This window comes from Oreochromis aureus, linkage group 10, assembly GCF_013358895.1.
Source record: "Oreochromis aureus strain Israel breed Guangdong linkage group 10, ZZ_aureus, whole genome shotgun sequence".
NCBI classification, from domain to species: Eukaryota; Metazoa; Chordata; class Actinopteri; order Cichliformes; family Cichlidae; genus Oreochromis; species Oreochromis aureus.
The window spans coordinates 13586339-13604743 of record NC_052951.1 but is presented as its reverse complement, the minus strand read 5'-3'; the positions used below and the strand labels follow the sequence as shown (position 1 = coordinate 13604743).

The following is an 18405-nucleotide window of genomic DNA, read 5'->3' as shown; positions in this document are numbered from 1 at the left end:
AGCCCTTCAGCCTCTGTTGGCTGCCATGGGAATGAAACACCCCCTGCATCTGAAGTGTTTTTTATAACTGCTTAAAACAAAAAACAACCAAAAAACACGCACACATCCATTTCTTTTATACTTTTCCTGCTCTAAGTCAGCTTTTACAAGCTCTTCAATTACTTTACATTGTCACAAGGAAAAAAAGAGAAAAAAAAGGAAGCCAGGTGATCACAGGTTACCTTTATTTTACTAAAATACACGTTTCATGCAGGGGTTTTTTGTCATTTTCCACAACAGAAACACAACTAAATTAATGCCACCTCGAGGCTTCTTTTTCTAAATGTTTTTTTCTTGTCTGCCGCACAACAACAGGCAAAGAGGGACATTAAAGTCACACGGTACAATATTCCGCATGTGCAAATTCCTAGTGGCTTCATAAATAGCAAGTCCTCATCTGATGTCACATGCCGTCATTAGCGAACCAACAGCGAGTCAGTCGTATCTGGTCATAGCGACGCACATTACGCTGGGAAAAGAAAGTCATGCTCAATGCGCCGGAAATCAACAATGACGGAGTGCTGTATTGCTTTTGAAAATTAATGTCATAAAAAAATATGTGTGCGGTAAAAAGTAGCTTTAATCTATCAGATGTTTTAAAAACAAACAAACAAAAAAAAATTAGATGTAGTTGGTCAGCTGGATCCCTCCAGTTTTATTGCCACCTTTATGGCACCGACTGTGACCCTGCAGGGGGAAAAAAAGCACTGACAGGCCACGTTCGAAACAGTGGAGAAGAAGGCATACGTGAATCAGAGCACATGACGTGTAAAAAAGGAGAGACTGAGCATGGAGGAAACTCTTTCCAAGGCCTGCTATGATCTTTGTATGAAAATAAAAAGAGGTAGGCAAATTGTCTCTGCTGCTCAGAAAACACTGGCAGTTTAATAAGATGCAAACGGGGATGAAGCGCTTATCAAACATGCTACACGCAAAGCCAGTTTTTTTTTTTCTAAGTGCCAGTCCAGCACAGCATGCCTGAAATAAACCACCTAGCCTATTCAGAATAGTGTTCTTCCTTATGCAGCTTGTTGCATATTAATAATATTTAATCTCATAATAACTTTTTTTCTTCTGTAAACAAGGAGACAGCGAAACACACGACTCATGCATGCATTATCATCTCCAGAATGTGGAACAATAGTAAACACAGACGGATGTTACTGCACAGCACATTTAGTGGCTTTTGTTTTGTTTTTCTCTCTATTTTTTTCCTTTTTTTGTTTTTAGGCTGTGGGGGAATGTCAGAGAGCTTCGTTTGCTAACACAGAAATAAAAGCGACCGCAGTTCGACCACTCAACGCTTTTCTTTCCTGCTGCCTGTCTGCATGACATCATTAAGGGAGAACGACACGAAGGCAATCTGCTCGAGTTCACTCTCTTTCCCGCACTCCATCAGGCACGAAAACTGATCCTTGTCCCCGTTGTAAGCCAGGTCCGAGTAGCCGCTGGGCCCCCTGTGGATGATCCTGGGTCTGTCCCATCCAGATGAGTGCAGGGGGGATCGGTTCAAATACACACCCATGTCCCTTCTTCTGGACTTGCTCGTCGGGTGCATGAAGAGGAGCCAGGTTTGTGTGTCTGGTGACAGGAGCGACGTGCCGCAGGCTTTGCTTTCCGCGTCGTCGTTTGGGACAAATTCTGGAGCGGGAAAGCCGATGATGCTTCCCTGACATCCGTAGCGCGTTTCGACGAGCTCAGGAGCCATGTGGGGCTTGTCGAAGTAGACGCCGCTGTTTTCACTGAGAGCCTCACACCTGTGGCCCCCGGCATTACGAGCATTGCAGTAGAGGTGGCTCCTGCCCTCGTGGTCTATGATCTCGGCCATTTCACATTCGCACGACTTCTTCCGCAGCATCTTACCTATGTGCCACGTCTGTCCAAAGTCCTCGCTATATACTGACAGTGCACGTGGGTAGACTGTGCAAGGGATGGGGAGGGAACAGCATCTGTAAGGAATGTAGTAGGCGTACGCAGGGATGATCAGTCGGCCGTTCTCAAGCTGAACACCGTGGCCGGGGCCCACGGCGAACGTGGCCCACTTGTGGATGGCCTCGCCGATCACACTCTCAGTTAAGTCTGTGACTTGGCTCCAAGTCTGGCCGTCGTCTCGGCTGCTGACATAGCAAAGACGAGTCTTGTTCTTACCTGTTAGGATCTGCTTCGCTTCCGTGGTTGTGCCCCACACACAGATGAAAAACAAAAAGAGCGTTTTGGTGTTTTTTTCATACACCGGGCAAGGATTCATAGTGCGGTGGTTTGGCAGGCACACCGAGGACAGCTCCTGACTGGATGACCACTGGAAAAAAAAAACAAAAGCCCCGAAACATGACAAAGGCAACATTTGAAAAGAGGACAACAAATCATGTTAACTTCAACTGTGAAAATCAAAGTGATCATGTGGCAATGGTAACCTGCATGGATCCATCCTCTTTCAGGGTGCCTCTCCTCATAACGAAAATTTTGGCGTCATTGTCACAGGGTGAGGATCTTTTCTCTGCAAAGGCGAGGAAGGTGTGACAGTGCCTCAGATAGACGAGAGCAGGGATTCTGTATGTTATCCCACTTGGCTCCCTTTCAAATAAAGTTGTTTTAGGAGGTTCTTCTCCGCTGTCTGCCTTCGACGACGTGTTTCCCATGGTGGATCAGAGCTCCTGTGAGCAATAAAATGTCCCAAAATGCATGACAGAGCCTTAGCTTCTTTTATAGTCTTGTTATAACAACCTTCAAAGCACAGACTCGGTGAAGAGTTCACACTCCAGCAGCTCCCCATAAACACAGACGGCTGCATTGCCACAAACAGCGCGCACCGTGCATGCACAGCAAAGCCCTTACCTTCACTGGTCGCTCTTCACAGGTGCCACTTGTGATCTTTGTCTGAACATCATACCGTCTATAATCGCACGCGAAACCGGAGACCTCTGATGTTCACGACACTGATGCTGTGGGTTCATCAGAAACGAAGCCGTACCTGAGACCGAGAGAGACTTTTACGCTCCCTTCCGCGTTCGCATCTCAGCTAAACTAAACGTCGACTTTATGCATTGAATATATCCACCTTCGTATTTTATTGTTTTTTTCTTACTAGCACTACCGCAATAATGACTACATATCAGTTATGGCTGTCACTAACTACGCCGCTCCAAAACGGCCTTCCCCCGCAGGGACGCCCCACACAGAAGCTAGCTAACCAGCCGGTTTAAACAAACACAGGTCAGGCTTAAAATCTAGCGAGAGTAATTATTTGCCAAACAATACACAAAATAAAGCATTTCCTGGTTGTAAACGTGCTTTTTTAATGTCTTTGAATGCCTCAGGTTGGCCCGGCGGAGTATCATCTTGCCATTTTAGTTCATCTTTGAACACCTAAACTCACCGGTCTCTTCCGCCTTTAGCTTAAAAAGAAATGTTACTGCCCCCTGCTGGACGGGAGAAGCGGCACTCGTCTTATGTGTTGTTGCTAGGATACAGAGAGCTACACTGAAGCTCGGGATCAAACACATTGTAGCAGTTTTTTAACATAAAGTGTGGTGATAAATGGATTAGGCTGCAGTCAGGATGACTTCAGCGTCCTACACCGCTGACGCAGGGCGGAGCTATCCTATAAAATGTTCCCCTGCCGGGACTTCACACCACAGAAGGAGAGACGGTATGTTGAAATAAAGCAAGGTTGTAACTAGCTTATATTAGTGAAATAAATATAGTGAAAACAAACAGCACCGAAACCAAGTTAACTGGTTACTCTAATGTTGTAAATGCTGTAATTTGAGCTACTGCTATTTACAGTACAAAGTAAATATTATTTATCAAAAGGGGCCCAGAAGTTCAAGCAGTACCAAAGGGCACTTTTATGAATGGAATTTGGGCCATACCCTAAATAATATTCGTGCTTGGTCTACTGGGGGTGCTGTCTACACTGCATTAAACTGTATGTATGTGTCTGTCTGTATACAGGTATGAATGGAGGGATTAGTTGAGAGAAATCATAGTTGGCAAAAATCATAGTTTAATTTTAAACATACATGCCCACATATCCGTAATCAGGCCAGCCCATCTGGAATCAACAATTATACCACTTAAATCACCTTTCTGATCCTCAGTTTAAATTTCAGCAGGTCATCTTGACATGTCTATAAGCCAAAATATACTGGGTTGTTGTCATGTCAGTGGCTGATAAGATATTTGCATTAGTGAGCAGATGAACTGCTCAGTGAGAAAAGAAGTGACAGATCCAGGATGAAGAGACTAACCAATAATGAAGAGCGTTTACCTGTGTGAAAACACCTGCTGGCGTGTTTTTAGTCATCCATCTTTGCTTTTATAGGTGCTGGTCACTGGCTTGCGGCTTACAGGGAGGCAGAAGAGCAAAAATACAGGCGTCAACGCAGGAGAACAAAAGCAGCTTATAAAAAATGTGAGAGCGAGCTGGCTGATACTTCTCATGGAGTCACATTAGACAGAGCTTTCCTGGTATGAACCTTGAATTCAACACACAAATGCTTATTTGACAAAAGTTAGAAAAACAGTGATATTTTTTTATTTTCCTTTTCAGCTCCAGTTGCATCATGTTGACAGACCCTCTGAGCTCTGTTCTCTGGACATCAGCGAGCAGAAACTAAGCTCTGTAAGAGCCACCTTTTCCTACTTTTACTTACCTTTATCAGCCTGTTGGTTAAAATCATTTGAGATTAGTTCCTTTATACTGGGGGTCACAGGTCAAACCAGAAGAACTCGAGGTGTTTGATAACGTGGCTTACATCAACGCATCTATTAACTCCCTCTCTCTAGGTGAATATGCTAGTATACATTATCCTGCAAACTTCATTCTAGCATCGCTGTGTGTGCCTCTTCAATAAAGTCATATCAGAGGCTGTCCATTGTTTTTGCTGCAGGATCTTTCAGTAGTTTTGTGTCTCTAAGAGAACTCAACCTGTCATTAAATGAGGTTAGCGACTTGATGTTTGATGCTGCTGCCTTCGCTCTTCTCGAGGTAAGATGACTCAGCGGTGCTTGTTAACTGTGAATGTGCAAAAGAGACACTGACATTCAGAGCAAGAGTTAAATGTGTGCCATTTTTCTTCTTCTTCTTCTCTTCTTCTTCTTTTGAATGCGGTTAAGTTCACAGTGCATTTTAATCCTCGCAGGTTCTGGATTTGTCCTACAACTGCTTATCACCTGATGCTATTGTTTCTCTCGGTCGGCTCCCACGTCTTAAGGTCCTTCATCTAACTGCAAATCAGCTTCAGCATCTCCCTCCTAATCTGGGCTCCTCACACCAAGACCCCACTCAGCTGTAAGTGCCTGAAATAGCAATCTATTTTTTACCACGCTTCACCCACGATCAAGAGACGTTAGCCGTCCATCAGCTCAGATGATGAATTTGCTCGTTTTTTCTGCCCACTTTGATGTATGTTTATGCTGAAAAGCTTCAAATGAATAAACTTCAGAAGTATGTGCACATTGGTACTGGACAAAAACAGAATTCGCGAGTGTAGTCTTGGTCTTCTATCCCCACCTCACACACACACAGACACATACACACACACACACACAGTTCTGCCCTGTTTGTGTTAAATGACTGACAACAAAACAAACTTTAGGTATAAAAAGCTGCCCGATTTACAAATTCAATAGTGGTAGTCATGAAACTGACTGAATCTAGCTGTACCCTCCCATAAATACATTAGTAAAATATTCTAAGTTGAAATAATTTATGGCTATCTTTCAAAATGTGTGTTAACTCAGCATGTTTTAAGTGTTATGATTATCATGATCCATGAAGTTATCCAGTACGTTGGTTATGATTTCATGATACATTTCATTCCTGAAACATTCACAAACGTAGTTTTCAAACCCACCAAAAGGGGGTGCACAAACGCTCCAAATTCAAACTTCTGATCCTGCAAACCTGCACTCACAGGCCACTTTGTTAGGTACACCTAGCGAATACCGGTTTGGACAGTGTTTTGACAACAGAACTGCCTTAAAGCTCCATGGAACAGATGGAGATGGAGACAGGGCATATCCTGCTGGAGGCAGCCACCACAAGATGGGTACTGTGGTCATAAAGGGATGAAAATGCTCAGCAGCAATACTCAGGTAGGCTGTGACATTTAGACTAAGGTACCCAAAGTGTGCCAAGAAAATGTCCCCCGCATCATTACACCACCTGCAGTGGCCTGAACCACTGATACAAAGCAGGCTGGATCAGTGCTTGTTTCATGCAATGTTTTTTTCCAGTCTTCTATTGTCCAGTTTTGGTGAATCTGTTTAAATTACAGCCCTATTTTCCTGCTCTTAGCTTACAGGAGCCGTGCCTGTGTGGTCTTCTGCTGCTGTAGCCTGTATCACCTTCAAGGTTCAATGTGTTGTGTGTTCAGAGATGCTCTTCTGCATATCTTGGTTGTAAAGACTGGATATTTGAGTTGCCCTTGCCTTCTTATCAGTTCGAAGCAGTCTGGATATTCTCCTTTGACCTCCACCATCAGCAACACTTTCACCCACAGAACTGCCAGTCAAGGGCTGTTTTCTCTCTTTGAGGTCAACCTCTGTAAACCCCAGAGATGGTTGTGTGGGAAAATCCCAGTAGATCAGCAGTTTCTGAAATAATCAAACCAGCTCATCTGGGATCAACAACCACGCCACATTAAAGTCAGTTAAATCACCTTTCTTCCTCATTCTGATGCTCGGATTGAACTTCAGCAGGTTGTCTTGACCATGACCACATCACTAGAGCCAGCGAGCTGCTGCCATGTGATTGGCTGATTTGTGTTAATGAGGGGTTGAATGGTTTACCAAAGTCACTGATGATAATAGATACGTTACAGAATACAAAATCTTATTTCACTTTAATTGTATCATCACACACATTTAGCATTTCTTTACGTGCAGGTTGACTAAAGAGGAAGACGCATGCTTTCAATCTCTAGAAGTCCTGATGCTTGACGATAATGAACTGACCTCTGGAGTCTTCAGCCGTCTTAAAAACCTAAAGAGGTTTGTAAGTTTTCCTGTAAAGACTTTTTGCATACAAAATATAATTATAAATGTACTTTTAAAAAGTCTGTATGCATATTGCCAGCCTTTGTGCATCACAGTGCAAGTGAGAAATTCCACTTTTAAACAAAGTGTTTCATAACATGGACTCCTCTATCACAATGCACAGCATTAGTGGAAACGTTCATTAAGCATTTTTAATTGTCGATTACAGGCTAAAGCATTTAAGCCTACAGGGGAACTGCATTTCTGAAATACCGTTCATGCAACTGGTGGGTTATTCCAAACCTGTGCAGACTGCCACTGAAGAAGAGGCGGAAGAGGGTAAATACTCGGCATCAGCTTTGTGTAATTTACATGTGTAAATTTCCTTTAAAAATATCTCTCTCAATCCAGCACTCGCTCACTCGGAGCCTTCCGATCAGTATTTGACAAGAATCTCAGAGGTAATTCGTCAATAATGTTTTAGATGTGTCATCACTGTAGCTCGGTGTTATTCTCCCATTAAACGAGTGTGTCTCGTGGCCACTCTAGATCTTTCACAAACACAACTGGGAGCAGAACCGCAAAGAATCCAGTTTACCTCTTCCAGCACTGCAGTACCTCAATCTAGCTGACAACAAGGTGTGCTGCTGCTTTTTATAAATAAATCCACTATTTTTGGAAAACGAGGTAGCGTGACACACCAGTGGTTTCTCATCAGGTTGCTAAGGAGGAAGCACTGATGGCTGCCACTCTTTTCCCGATGCTTCGTGAAATTGATATTCAGTTCAACCCCATAACCACGCGGAGGAGAGGTAATATTCCTCCTGTAAAGGATCATTTTAAAATAGGTGTTCAGGGCTTCAGAAATCACCTCATCATGTCTTTGTTTAAATACAGGAGACCCTCCCTTGCTGGCCTACATGCAGGAGAGACTTGGAATAACAATAAAGCAGAAGAAAACACAGGAGGTTGTGAAGCGCCCGCTGAAAGTGTCCAATGAACCAAAATGGAGGGTTGGACTTTTTTGTGTTTGATCACGATCCTTCGAATTTTGCTGTATCAATGTCCAGGCTGGAGTCTTAGGTTTAGTAGGTTTAGTGATTTTGCAGAAAGGACATGTGATTGACTCCAAGGTGGTCATATTTTTGGTAGCGTTTGCCTCTAAACTTGATTGTTTTTGATTAATTCTGATAAAACTCTGTAAGGGCGTAGAGTGGGGTCTTGCTAACAATCCATTAAAAATTGACTTACATCCACTAAGATTTTCAAGGCCAACTTAATGATTTATTGGTCAGAAATTGATAAAAATAAGTCTGGTATGTGTTATCAAGCTTTTTGCTTTTTGTATTAAGAACTGTAAAGTTCCATTTCAGTGAGTGAATCATTATTTTTTCAATGTTTTCATATTGGAGGTGGATGAAAAAATGCCAAAGGTGTCAAAGAAGCTATTACTGCTGAATCCACAAAGCCAGGCTGGCAAAAATGAAGGCAAGAGCAGCAGAAACCACACCTTCCATGAAAAAAGAAACCCCTTCTTTCTTACTCAGGTATGTTAATCAGTAGTTTTCCTCATTGGGATATAAAAATCCATCATTTTGCTAAGTTTTTTAAATGTTATTTAATATCGCAGCATTTCACGTAGTCAGTGTTATTTCATCCTCAGGCAGCAGATGGACCTGAGTTTGAATTTGGTCTTCTTCCTGAAGACAAAGAAACTGCAGACAGCAAGGAGAGAAACATTTCCAATCCCGAGCAGTTTGATTTCTTGATGGATGTCGAACCGAACCCTCGTGTGCTCAAGCTTAATGGTGAGGAAGGAGGAATGTATTTTCATCTGCAGCCATTTCGCTTTTTTGTCAATTGTTTCAAAGCCAATAAAGTTTGGCTATACAGTGAGCCCGTGGGGAATACTGACGCTTTCTTTCTCTCTTCCTTTCTTTGTGCAGGAATTCAAACAGCTGTTCGGATGCTGGAGCACACACTGAAGAATCTCAATGTTTACAGGGACTCGAAACCAAAGCTCGACAGCATCCAGACGCCATACAGGGAGCGAGAGAAAAGGGTCTGATGTTTAGCCACGCAAAGTTCATTTGCAGGCTCGTAAATTGCAATAAAGTGAGCGACTTTAACTACATTTTTATTAATTACTGCACACAGATTAAGGAGCTGCCACCTCTGAAACCTGTGAAGCAGCTGACTGAAAGGGTAGATGACATGATCAAAGAAATCAGAGAGAGTAAAACAGTAAAAGTGGTCCCTTTAGGTATGCACACGTCCTACTTATACGCAGTGAATGCCAACTGATTTCACCTGTAAAGTCCTCTTTCTTTAAGTAACACTCTGTTTTCTGTCCAGCCACTGCCCTACACAGCAGAAGTGTCAGTAAGCAAGAATATAAGGAAGCTCTCTCGCTGATGAGGGACATGAAAAGAACATATAAGATGGTCCACGCGAAAACAATGGAGCAAGAAGCCGCCATCGAGTCTGACAGAGACTCTGACCAAATCTGAGCTGAATCTCCATCTGTTTAAAAGTCACGTCCAAATAATTAGCCGAGCAGATTTTCTTTGGCTTGAAATGTTTTCTTTGTATTACTCTGAGCAGAAATAAGTAAATGGAGCAATGTTTTCCTCAACTATCAGCTCTGGAGTCGAAGTGCAGAGTTCACAAAGCTCAAGCAGATGCAAGGGTGTCTAATTGTAACTAAAAAAGTGTGCCACTGTCTGCTCCCCGTAAGCCTGACGGTTCTGAGCAGCTGTGCCGGATGAATGCATTGTATTCATTAGGAGTTTATCAGTTGTGAAAACAGAAAGTAGAGAGAGCTTTTTCTCTTTTTTTTTGTTTTGGGTGAGGAGAGGTGTTTTAAACTGTTTGTGCACATTTGTATGCAATCACCCTGTCCTGTAGAAGGAACACTGGGGTGGATTTACAGTGAAACAAAGTCCACATCAAGCCCTGCTGTAACTGTAAAACTGTGTGCATTACTGCTCTTATTTTATAGCTTGGAAAAATTTTATAGCACAAAATGATTTTTTTCTTAGCAGCCAGCGTGTTGTTTTACCAGCTGTATTTGAAAATGTTGTACACCCTCTAATGGTTCCCAATCAGCTATTCTCCATGTGCATCACCCTCTCACTCACCTTTTATATGAGATTTTCAAAAATGATTATTTGGCTGATTATTATCTTTTCGTAACTTTGAACAGACTTCTGCAGTGCAGAATGATTTAGGTTTCGATGCCAATGTGCGGTATTACTACAAGCTGCGAGTGGTAGTTGTTTGTTTTCGTTGCTCATTCCCTTTTTGATTTCATGGTCTTGTCCATCATATGATTTTGATTATTTGTCTCGAGTGCAGCGTGCAGATGTGGAATGCATGTTCAGCCCCTGTGGAATAAATCACTTGGCACTCTGAAGATACTGGGTGCAGGGATTCTGCGTTTTTACATTCATGTCGGGACATTTTTCTGCTCCTGTATGGATTGAATCATAAACCATTTATGCATTTCTTACACTAAACCAAAAAGCGTGCTCTGGCAGGGGGTTCGGTTTAAGACAGGACCCAGATTCAACATGCGAGGAGGTTGTAGGGAAAAAGGTGATAAACTTTTATGGAACGAGCCGAGGAACAGCTGAGGTGTTGATCTTGGGAGGGGAAGACACAGAAGAGATGAAGAACAGACAGAATGGGCCTAATGCAGCACAAACAATGGATCAGAGTCACCTGATCCAACCATAGAAGGAAATTTTGAAGCCTAATGTTAGATGCAGAGAGAGTCTGCCTTCCAAACCCAAACCTGGAGCCTGGAAGGGCTCTGCCTCTCATTATGCTCCCGGAAACAGTGGGAACCACAAGTAAGAATGTACTCTGAGGGTTAACATGCTGCTCCGGGATCTTTAGGATAAAAGTTGCTTGGTTATAATTTAATTCTGGATTTCACGGTCTTTTTCAGTTCGATCAAAAATGTAAACACAACAGAAGGTAGTGCTTAGTTATTGAAACCGGGCTGTCTGCATGATTGGGCGTGAGCTGCCTTAACATGGTGTTGTGGTTGTGTTGTATAGCTACTGTGAATTTTTGCCCCCGGGAAACACGCCTAATAATAAAAACAGTGAAAAAAAATTACAGTAGCTGCTCAGCATAGCAATGGAGTGCATGCAGTGTTTCCTTGTAACTTTGGCTAAAAGAAGGAACTCTTTTAGTTTTGTGTGTGGAAGAGTCAGCATTGGGTTCCAGTCATATGTTCTAATGAAATCAATCACTGAGCTCTAGCATGAGAATCGCTGGTGAGTTTCTGTTCTGTGATATTTCATACGTGAGGAAAGCTTCATCCACAGTGTGTCATTGTAGTGTCACACAAATCTTAGCAATAAACAACTTTCAGCATTGCAATTAGTTTATAGCAGTGTTCTATTATTTTTTCACTAAAAAGTTAGTCTTGATGGATGAAGAGTTTGACACCGTGAAAACAATCGGTACAGTGCTGCTCAGTGCTATCAGGCAAACACCTGGTCTCCAGTCTGATGGCCTTGTTCAGGTCTTTTCATCCTTAACTATATTTTTGCTGGTAATGAGGAGCCTGTGCCAAATGGCAGAGACACCCTTCTACAGAAATACTGTTTTCCAGTCCAGTGGAGCTCAGCTCCACACAGCCGAGCTTGTCTGAGCTGCAGCGATATTCCGCAGTATTGGACACAACAGCTGCTGGAAATACTCGATGCTAAATAGATTATAAATGATCAGATTGTTTTCATTATTGACTCTCAAATTGCACTTTTACTGCCTATCCAGGCTTGGGTGCGACTCCATTAAAGTGCCCCGAGATTTGTTGTTGCTTTCACTAACATTATGGATTTTGTTCCTCAGCCAGGAAGTCCTAGCATGAACTTATTTTCTTTGACCAGATTGCTGTTACAGAGTAATTTAGAAATGATAATGATTAGTACTTGCAGTCCAGTGCTGTCATGTTGTAATTCTTTAATGCTGGAAGAAAAATAAACATGTACTCTTGTGCAAGAGGTTTGTTACACATGTTAGTTTTCCACAGATTTGGGGAATAATCAGTCCCTCTGATGGCTGTCTATTCCCAGTACACTCTAGGCGTTTACTGACCTCATCACAAACTTGGAGATCTCTCCAAAAACTCTTCATGAGATTGTGAAAAAATAACTCAGATGCACTTAGTTGGTAAACCTTCCACTTTTTTTTCACCAGCTCTTTTGGGACATACACCTTCCTTTTCTTTGTTTGTGTTTGTGCCAACATGCACAAATTTTGGATTATGTAATTAATAAAGCAGATGAATCGGATCATTTCTTTTCCTGCATTACCGTTGTGCAGGCCTCAGATGAATCCTGGCTTCATGCTGTTACCTCAGGCTCCTTCTGCAGTTCTAAAAGAATCTGTTATCAGGAAAAAGTCAGAAGGGTAAATACCAAAGCAACTACAAATTCCCCTTTGAGTCTGATCAGTCGATGAGTAATTAATCACAGCCAGTTGTGCTTGAATCTGCCAACACATTTTTAGTGTGATCAGTTGCTTTATATAGACATAAACAGTACCCCAAAATACCCCAAGAATGCAATACAAAGGGATGTTTCATACTAACAGATGTTTTTATATTCATCAGTTATGTCAATAAATAATGACAGATGCAGGACACAAAGCTTTAAAGGCCCTGTGGTACGAATGGCTTCAAAACCTCTGGATCCTACACTTCCCACAATGCAAATTGCCCAGTTTGCATTTAAACTCCACATTCCCAGCGTAAATAACCTCGATGACATCACTGTGATATCATGAGCATTATTTTTTGTTGTCATATATAATTGATTTACTTGTAGAAGCCTCATGGGGGTGCTTAAAAGAGGACCTCTTATGCTTCTCTTTATTTTCTACCACATATGCAGCCACATGAAAAACAAAGTACTCTCACATCTGGTGAAAACCAAACACAGTAAGTCAGCACAAACACCTCATGCTAACTGTCAAGCACAGTGCCGGAGGACTGAAAATTTGGGCTTGTTTTGCAGCCACAGGACCTGGGCACCTTGCAGTCACTGAGTCGACCATGAGCTCCTCTGTATACCAGAGTATTCGAGGGTCAAACGTGAAGCCATCTGTTATCTGTCAACAACTAAAACTTGACTCAGACTGCAACAGGACAAAAATCTCAAGCACAGCAGCAACTCTACAAAGGAAACAAAAGAAAAGAACCAAGGTGTTGCGATGGTCGAATCAAAGCTCAGACCTCAACCTGACTAAAATGCTGTGGCTGGACCTTAAGAAAGCTATGCATAAATAAACACCCACAAAAAAGTGGTACAAATGGCTCTAAAACGAGGTGGGAAACTGATAAAATTGCATAGAAAACAATTCCTTTTAGTTATTGCTGCTAAAGGCTACAGACTCATTGGGCGTACTTAGTTTTTCCCACAGAGCTTCTGCTTTTTCATTTAGTTTGTGACAAATAAATATTGATTCATATTGATCTTCATCTGAGATTTTCTTTAACTAATTTTAGAACCTATAAAGGACTAAATCTTTTTGTAATAGGTCCTAACATGTAGAGTTTTGGAACTGTCTACACCTTCAGTTTTTTCACACAGCAGTAAATACACGCCAGAGCAGTCTAGATGCTTGGACTTTTAGTTCTGTATGATAGTACCTTCATCTCTATGCTAAAGTCCCTCCTACATGCTGTTTAAGCTCTCTTTAAAAGTGGAAGCCAGGCATGAAGCTAGCTTAAAAGGGAGGGTGGTCTCAAAAGCCAGTTTCACACAGTGGTTTGAGTGAGATGCTGCCCTAAGGCCCAGAACAAACTAAAAACCATTATTCAGCACTGTGACTCATGCAACACTCCTATAGCAGGGTCCAACTTTATAAATAAGGAGCTGGAAAACATATGTCTATGTTCAAGACTGGAGACATAGTCCACATAGCTTATTGTAATACACACAAAGCTAGTTTTACTTTAGATTGCAGACCAAAGCCAATAGAGAACCCCGTTTCTTTCTGTTTTCATTGGATTTTTCCACACATTAACATTAACCGCAGAATAAACACACAAAAGCGACTTCTTCTGTAACCTCTTTGATGTTACGATGAAAAACTGATGAGTTGAGTTATTAACTGAAAACACATTTCATCCGTGCTCTTGGTGATATAACAGCGTCTGGCAGGGGAGTCGGATACTCTGTCCAAGCGCAAAAAGAAAAATAACAAAAGACATGGCGAAGAAAGGCGCTGATGGCGTGTGTCTTAGGCACGGCAGATCTGTTTACATATCTATACGTCTCTTTTCTGTACGTTTCAACGCGGCACAGCTTCACATCTGGAGCAGTCGTCACAGCAATCAAGCCTGAGAAATGTTTGGGTAAGGTTTGTTTGACTCTCAAACTGAGGGCCAACAGTTAAGCTTTGAGGATAACCCTGTGGAGACTCAAACACCAGATTTGGCTCGGAAAGAATAGGCCTGAATACCTCATCAACACTCCTCATTACTCAAGTGCCAAATGAGCTCACTGCGGACTGAACCTATTCATTATTTCTTTTGATGGACAATTGAACTGTAACACACTTATCATGTAATCCTGGAAAGGCTTCAGATATTCTGGCTGACATTTGAAAAGAGGCCATTGTTAATTATAGATCATAACTGTAAAGTTGTCACTTATTTCGAGGTGGGGGGGGTGGGGTATTCCGCCCCGCTGCGATCTGTCTTTAATAGTTTATTGCCATTGCAGGCATGCATTAATATTTCTGACCTTTAAGCCTCGTCGTTCGGGGGTAAAGGAATGAAGATTTAAGCATTCGTGACACGTAGCCTCGTACTGTCCATATTTTTTTGGGCCCGACTCCAAGCATCGGCTAAAATGATCAGGGCCAACTTAATTAACGGGAGGGTTAAGGGTGTAAAAAACAGAGCCCTTGATAGATTTCGGAAGTATTTTGAAGAAGCATAAACTCAGGGACTCTGCTGAGCACCTTAATCAGCTATGAAAGCAAACACATCTATCAGACTTAATTAACTTAACACAATTTGGCTCCCTTTGAATCAAAAGACTGCCTGATTGATTTGCAATGCTTCAGTTCCTCAAAAACACCGTACGCATCTGTGAGGATTTAGTTCCTGCAGCCATTTACAAGATGCTATATTTGATTTTTTGTAAATGTAATAAGCTCTACTAAGCTGCTCTTTTTGTTTTCGTCAACACTGCAAGCTTAAAAAGCTCATGTATAATAACTCTGCACAAACATGCAGCCTTTTCTGCAACGTGCACCAACTGTTCTCACAAAGGAACTCACATTTTTAAGCAACAGCGAATCAGATTTGTTAATAATCACAATTTTGGCCAAGAAGTGGCTCCAATCCTGGGCCGAGTCGTGACCCCGAATCTCACATTTTCTTCCCTTCTCACTGAATCGGGGCTGCATGGGCAGCAGGGTGGAGTACACATACACAGGGAGCTGACCGACTGCATGATTTATACCTACTGACTGCCCCCAGCTGTTACAATTGCAAGAGCCAAGACTAAGCATGCACAGCTGAATTAACCCACGAGACGAATTCAAGCATCCACAAAAAGTGGACTGATAGGATTTCCATTAAAAATAAAAACATATCACAACATCTGATACTGACTAGGCTGCAGCGTGTCTTTTAGAGGTAAAAAGTAACTTGCAACTCAGCTGACTTGCTCAAAGGAAGGGAGGGCGCATGGAAACGTTCGTTTAAGTTTAATGCTGCTAATTTGAGTTGGCAGCATCAAAGCAGAACACCCCTTTCTCACACTTTTCATTGGAACAGCCTGATTGGGCAACTAAGAGACAGACTGTTGTTAGCTGTCAGGTCTAACAGCTAACACAAAAATATGACAGGCTTTTTTGTGAGAGTAATGAAGGCACACAAGGGAAGTGCGTCGCTTTCAAAATATTGTTTCATGCCTTTAGTGAGAGATGGACAGAGCTGTCTGGCGCAAAGTGTGAAAGCAACACAATTGAGTCATTGTCTGAGGGGAGGGGACAGAGAGAGCATGTCGGGGGTTCACAGAGAAGGGAAGCAATATTATTCTGAAGCGCCCACGCAGTCTACCAAATCAGCAATTGCACTCTGACTGAAGCATGGGAACCGGCAGTAATAATTTGACACCTGTTGATCAAGCTGCCCCGTAGAAAGACTGCACACAGTGCTGCTGAGCAAAATAAACCTTTGCTGCTCCCACAGATGTGCTTTGTAGCTCATTATTTCCATGCGCAGGTTACACTGTCTACAGTGCTCTTACTAAAAGGTGGTTTTGTTGTTGCATTGATGTCCTTTACCCCGTTATTATACAAACACATACTTACAGTCATTCATCAGATTATAACAACAGACATAAATTCTAATTATTTGACTATCTGTTCTTCATTAAACCAAGAGCTGAAACGTGAATCCAGAAATAAATAGCGACTGTGTTGTCGGTGTGCCTGCACCATTTTTGCGTTTTAAAACGATTTAAAAAAAAATAAAAATCAGTATTTCCAGTTTTTTCAGGCAGTTTGTTCAGACTTGTAAAGACAAAACAAAAACTTTTGGGGGGATCAGATCAGGCTAGGATATCAGCCTTCACAAATTGTGAAGGGGTGGCAATCTATGTGTCTGAAACATGAAGCACAGCAGCATAGACATACCAGACATTGGAGGATAGCTACAAAAGTGATTCCTCCCATAGACTACCGTGTTAAAATGGCCAACTAAAGACCATTTGAAAAAACCTGTGTGCTAAGCAGCACACCAGCATGGCACTGTGGTGGTTAGCACTGTTGCCTCAAAGCAGGAAGGCCCTGTCTCAAAATCCAACTTTTTTCTTTCTTTTTTTTTTCTTTTTTCCTTCTGGAAAAACAACAATTAATCAATGTTAAACACCTGATTAATCCTCTATTGATGGTCTATAACATAGTTTGTTTGTTTTTTCATCCATATGGCTACTAGTGAGGCTTGAAGTTAGGGGTGATCACTTTGCCTGACAGGTGTGCTAACACAACATCATCCTCTGTAGGTGAAGTCACAGAAATCTCCCAGCCTGTCTAAGAAGATTTTTCTTTTCATCCTCAGTCAATAAAATTCTATTTTTTTGTTTTTCTGTTTCTTAGCACTAATGAGCAAGTATGTGCGTGTCTGTGCATTGCACCCATACAATTTAAGACTGCAGTTTGACTGAGAGCGTCAACTCACAACTACCACTCCACGCCATCCATCCATCCATCCATTCTCTTCCTCTTATCCAGTTCAGGGTCACAGGGGAACTGGAGCCTATTCCAGCTACCAAGGGGCGAGAGGCAGGGTGCACACAGGACAGGTCGCCAGCATGGAGAGCATACTCCACTCATTTGTCCAATATGGTAACTTCTTATTCTAAAGAAAACAAAACACTAACACTGAGGCTTCAACAAACCAAAGACTTCACAGTGGCTACGTCCATGTTGGTTATGATTCAGTCTTATTTGACTCATTCTATGTTTTAATTCCACTGATCATTGGAAATTCTGTGAAGCACCTTGTATCTTTGGATTAAAAAGGTGCTTTAGAAATAAATGGTATTAATAATTTATTTATTTATTTATTCCTATTATTGTGTTTTGATAAGCCATAATTTCCTCTGGCCCACATCTCTGTAATATGGGATTAATATGTAAGATTTACTGTGATTAATTCCACACAATATTTTGAATTTCTCCTCGTATTCCTTTAAGTTATTCACGATGAATCTTAGAAGATTACAAAAAAATTAGTATGCTGACTTGCTAACGGGACCCTTTCCCCCCAGTTCTGTGCAACAATGCAAAATCTCTTAGAGCTTTAAACTATCACGGACCTCCTGCAAAATTTTGGCACACTGTGAAAAGTCTAACAATTTTATTTGAATATTCCTCTCCTGGCATTGATTAAACCCCTAAAAACTCATCTCTATTCATGAGAATTATTTATTAGAGAGTTCTTCCCTGAATAATAATCCCTTTGTTCTTGCTGGTTTGGATGTAACTTCAGTTATGCTTGTTCAAACCATAAAGCACTATTAAAGAAGGCAGAGAGCACGATATTGCACATCCACCAAGCTGATTCATCAAAATAATGACGTATATAACGTGTCACCATTTATAACTTTACAAACATTACAGTGATAAATTCAATGAGCCCTTAGTTTGTCTAGGATATTAAACACTGAGTAACGTATTGCTAACAAGGTGCATATGCATCACATACTTGGAGGGGATGACAGGTCAAGACAGTTAACACTGCAGTTTTTAAATAATGATTTCATTTTTTAAGGGAAGAAAATTACTTCCCCCCCAATGTAATAACTGGTTGTGCTGGCCTTGGCAAAAATAAAGAACTGCAATCAA

General features: G+C 41.7%; 2 protein-coding genes across 5 annotated transcripts; one reads left to right on the top strand and one right to left on the bottom strand.

The window, feature by feature from the left end:
• Positions 1-208: 208 nt before the first annotated feature.
• Positions 209-3482, bottom strand: LOC116336231 (sialidase-4). 2 transcript variants are annotated; one of them, XM_039618939.1, is made up of 3 exons: positions 3416-3482; positions 2454-2693; positions 209-2338 (listed from the first exon to the last, which is right to left on the bottom strand). In XM_039618939.1, exons 2-3 carry the CDS (start codon positions 2676-2678, stop codon positions 1337-1339), a joined length of 1227 nt encoding a protein of 408 aa, XP_039474873.1. In that variant the 5' UTR covers positions 2679-2693; positions 3416-3482; the 3' UTR covers positions 209-1336. The 2 variants fall into 2 exon arrangements, with proteins under 2 accessions (XP_039474873.1, XP_031615915.1); XM_031760055.2 differs by lacking the exon at positions 3416-3482 and adding an exon at positions 2875-3013.
• A 69-nt stretch (positions 3483-3551) lies between these two features.
• xrra1 (X-ray radiation resistance associated 1) lies at positions 3552-11993 on the top strand. 3 transcript variants are annotated; one of them, XM_039618938.1, is made up of 17 exons: positions 3552-3688; positions 4364-4509; positions 4592-4663; positions 4755-4827; positions 4932-5029; positions 5256-5332; positions 6931-7035; positions 7250-7359; positions 7432-7481; positions 7570-7659; positions 7739-7832; positions 7918-8033; positions 8433-8567; positions 8684-8828; positions 8967-9082; positions 9178-9283; positions 9376-11993. In XM_039618938.1, the coding sequence occupies exons 1-17, from the start codon at positions 3598-3600 to the stop codon at positions 9528-9530; spliced, it is 1779 nt and encodes a 592-aa protein (XP_039474872.1). In that variant the 5' UTR covers positions 3552-3597; the 3' UTR covers positions 9531-11993. The 3 variants fall into 3 exon arrangements, with proteins under 3 accessions (XP_039474872.1, XP_031615804.2, XP_039474871.1); XM_031759944.2 differs by having other exon boundaries at positions 5184-5332; positions 7918-7988; XM_039618937.1 differs by having other exon boundaries at positions 5184-5332.
• Positions 11994-18405: the final 6412 nt, after the last annotated feature.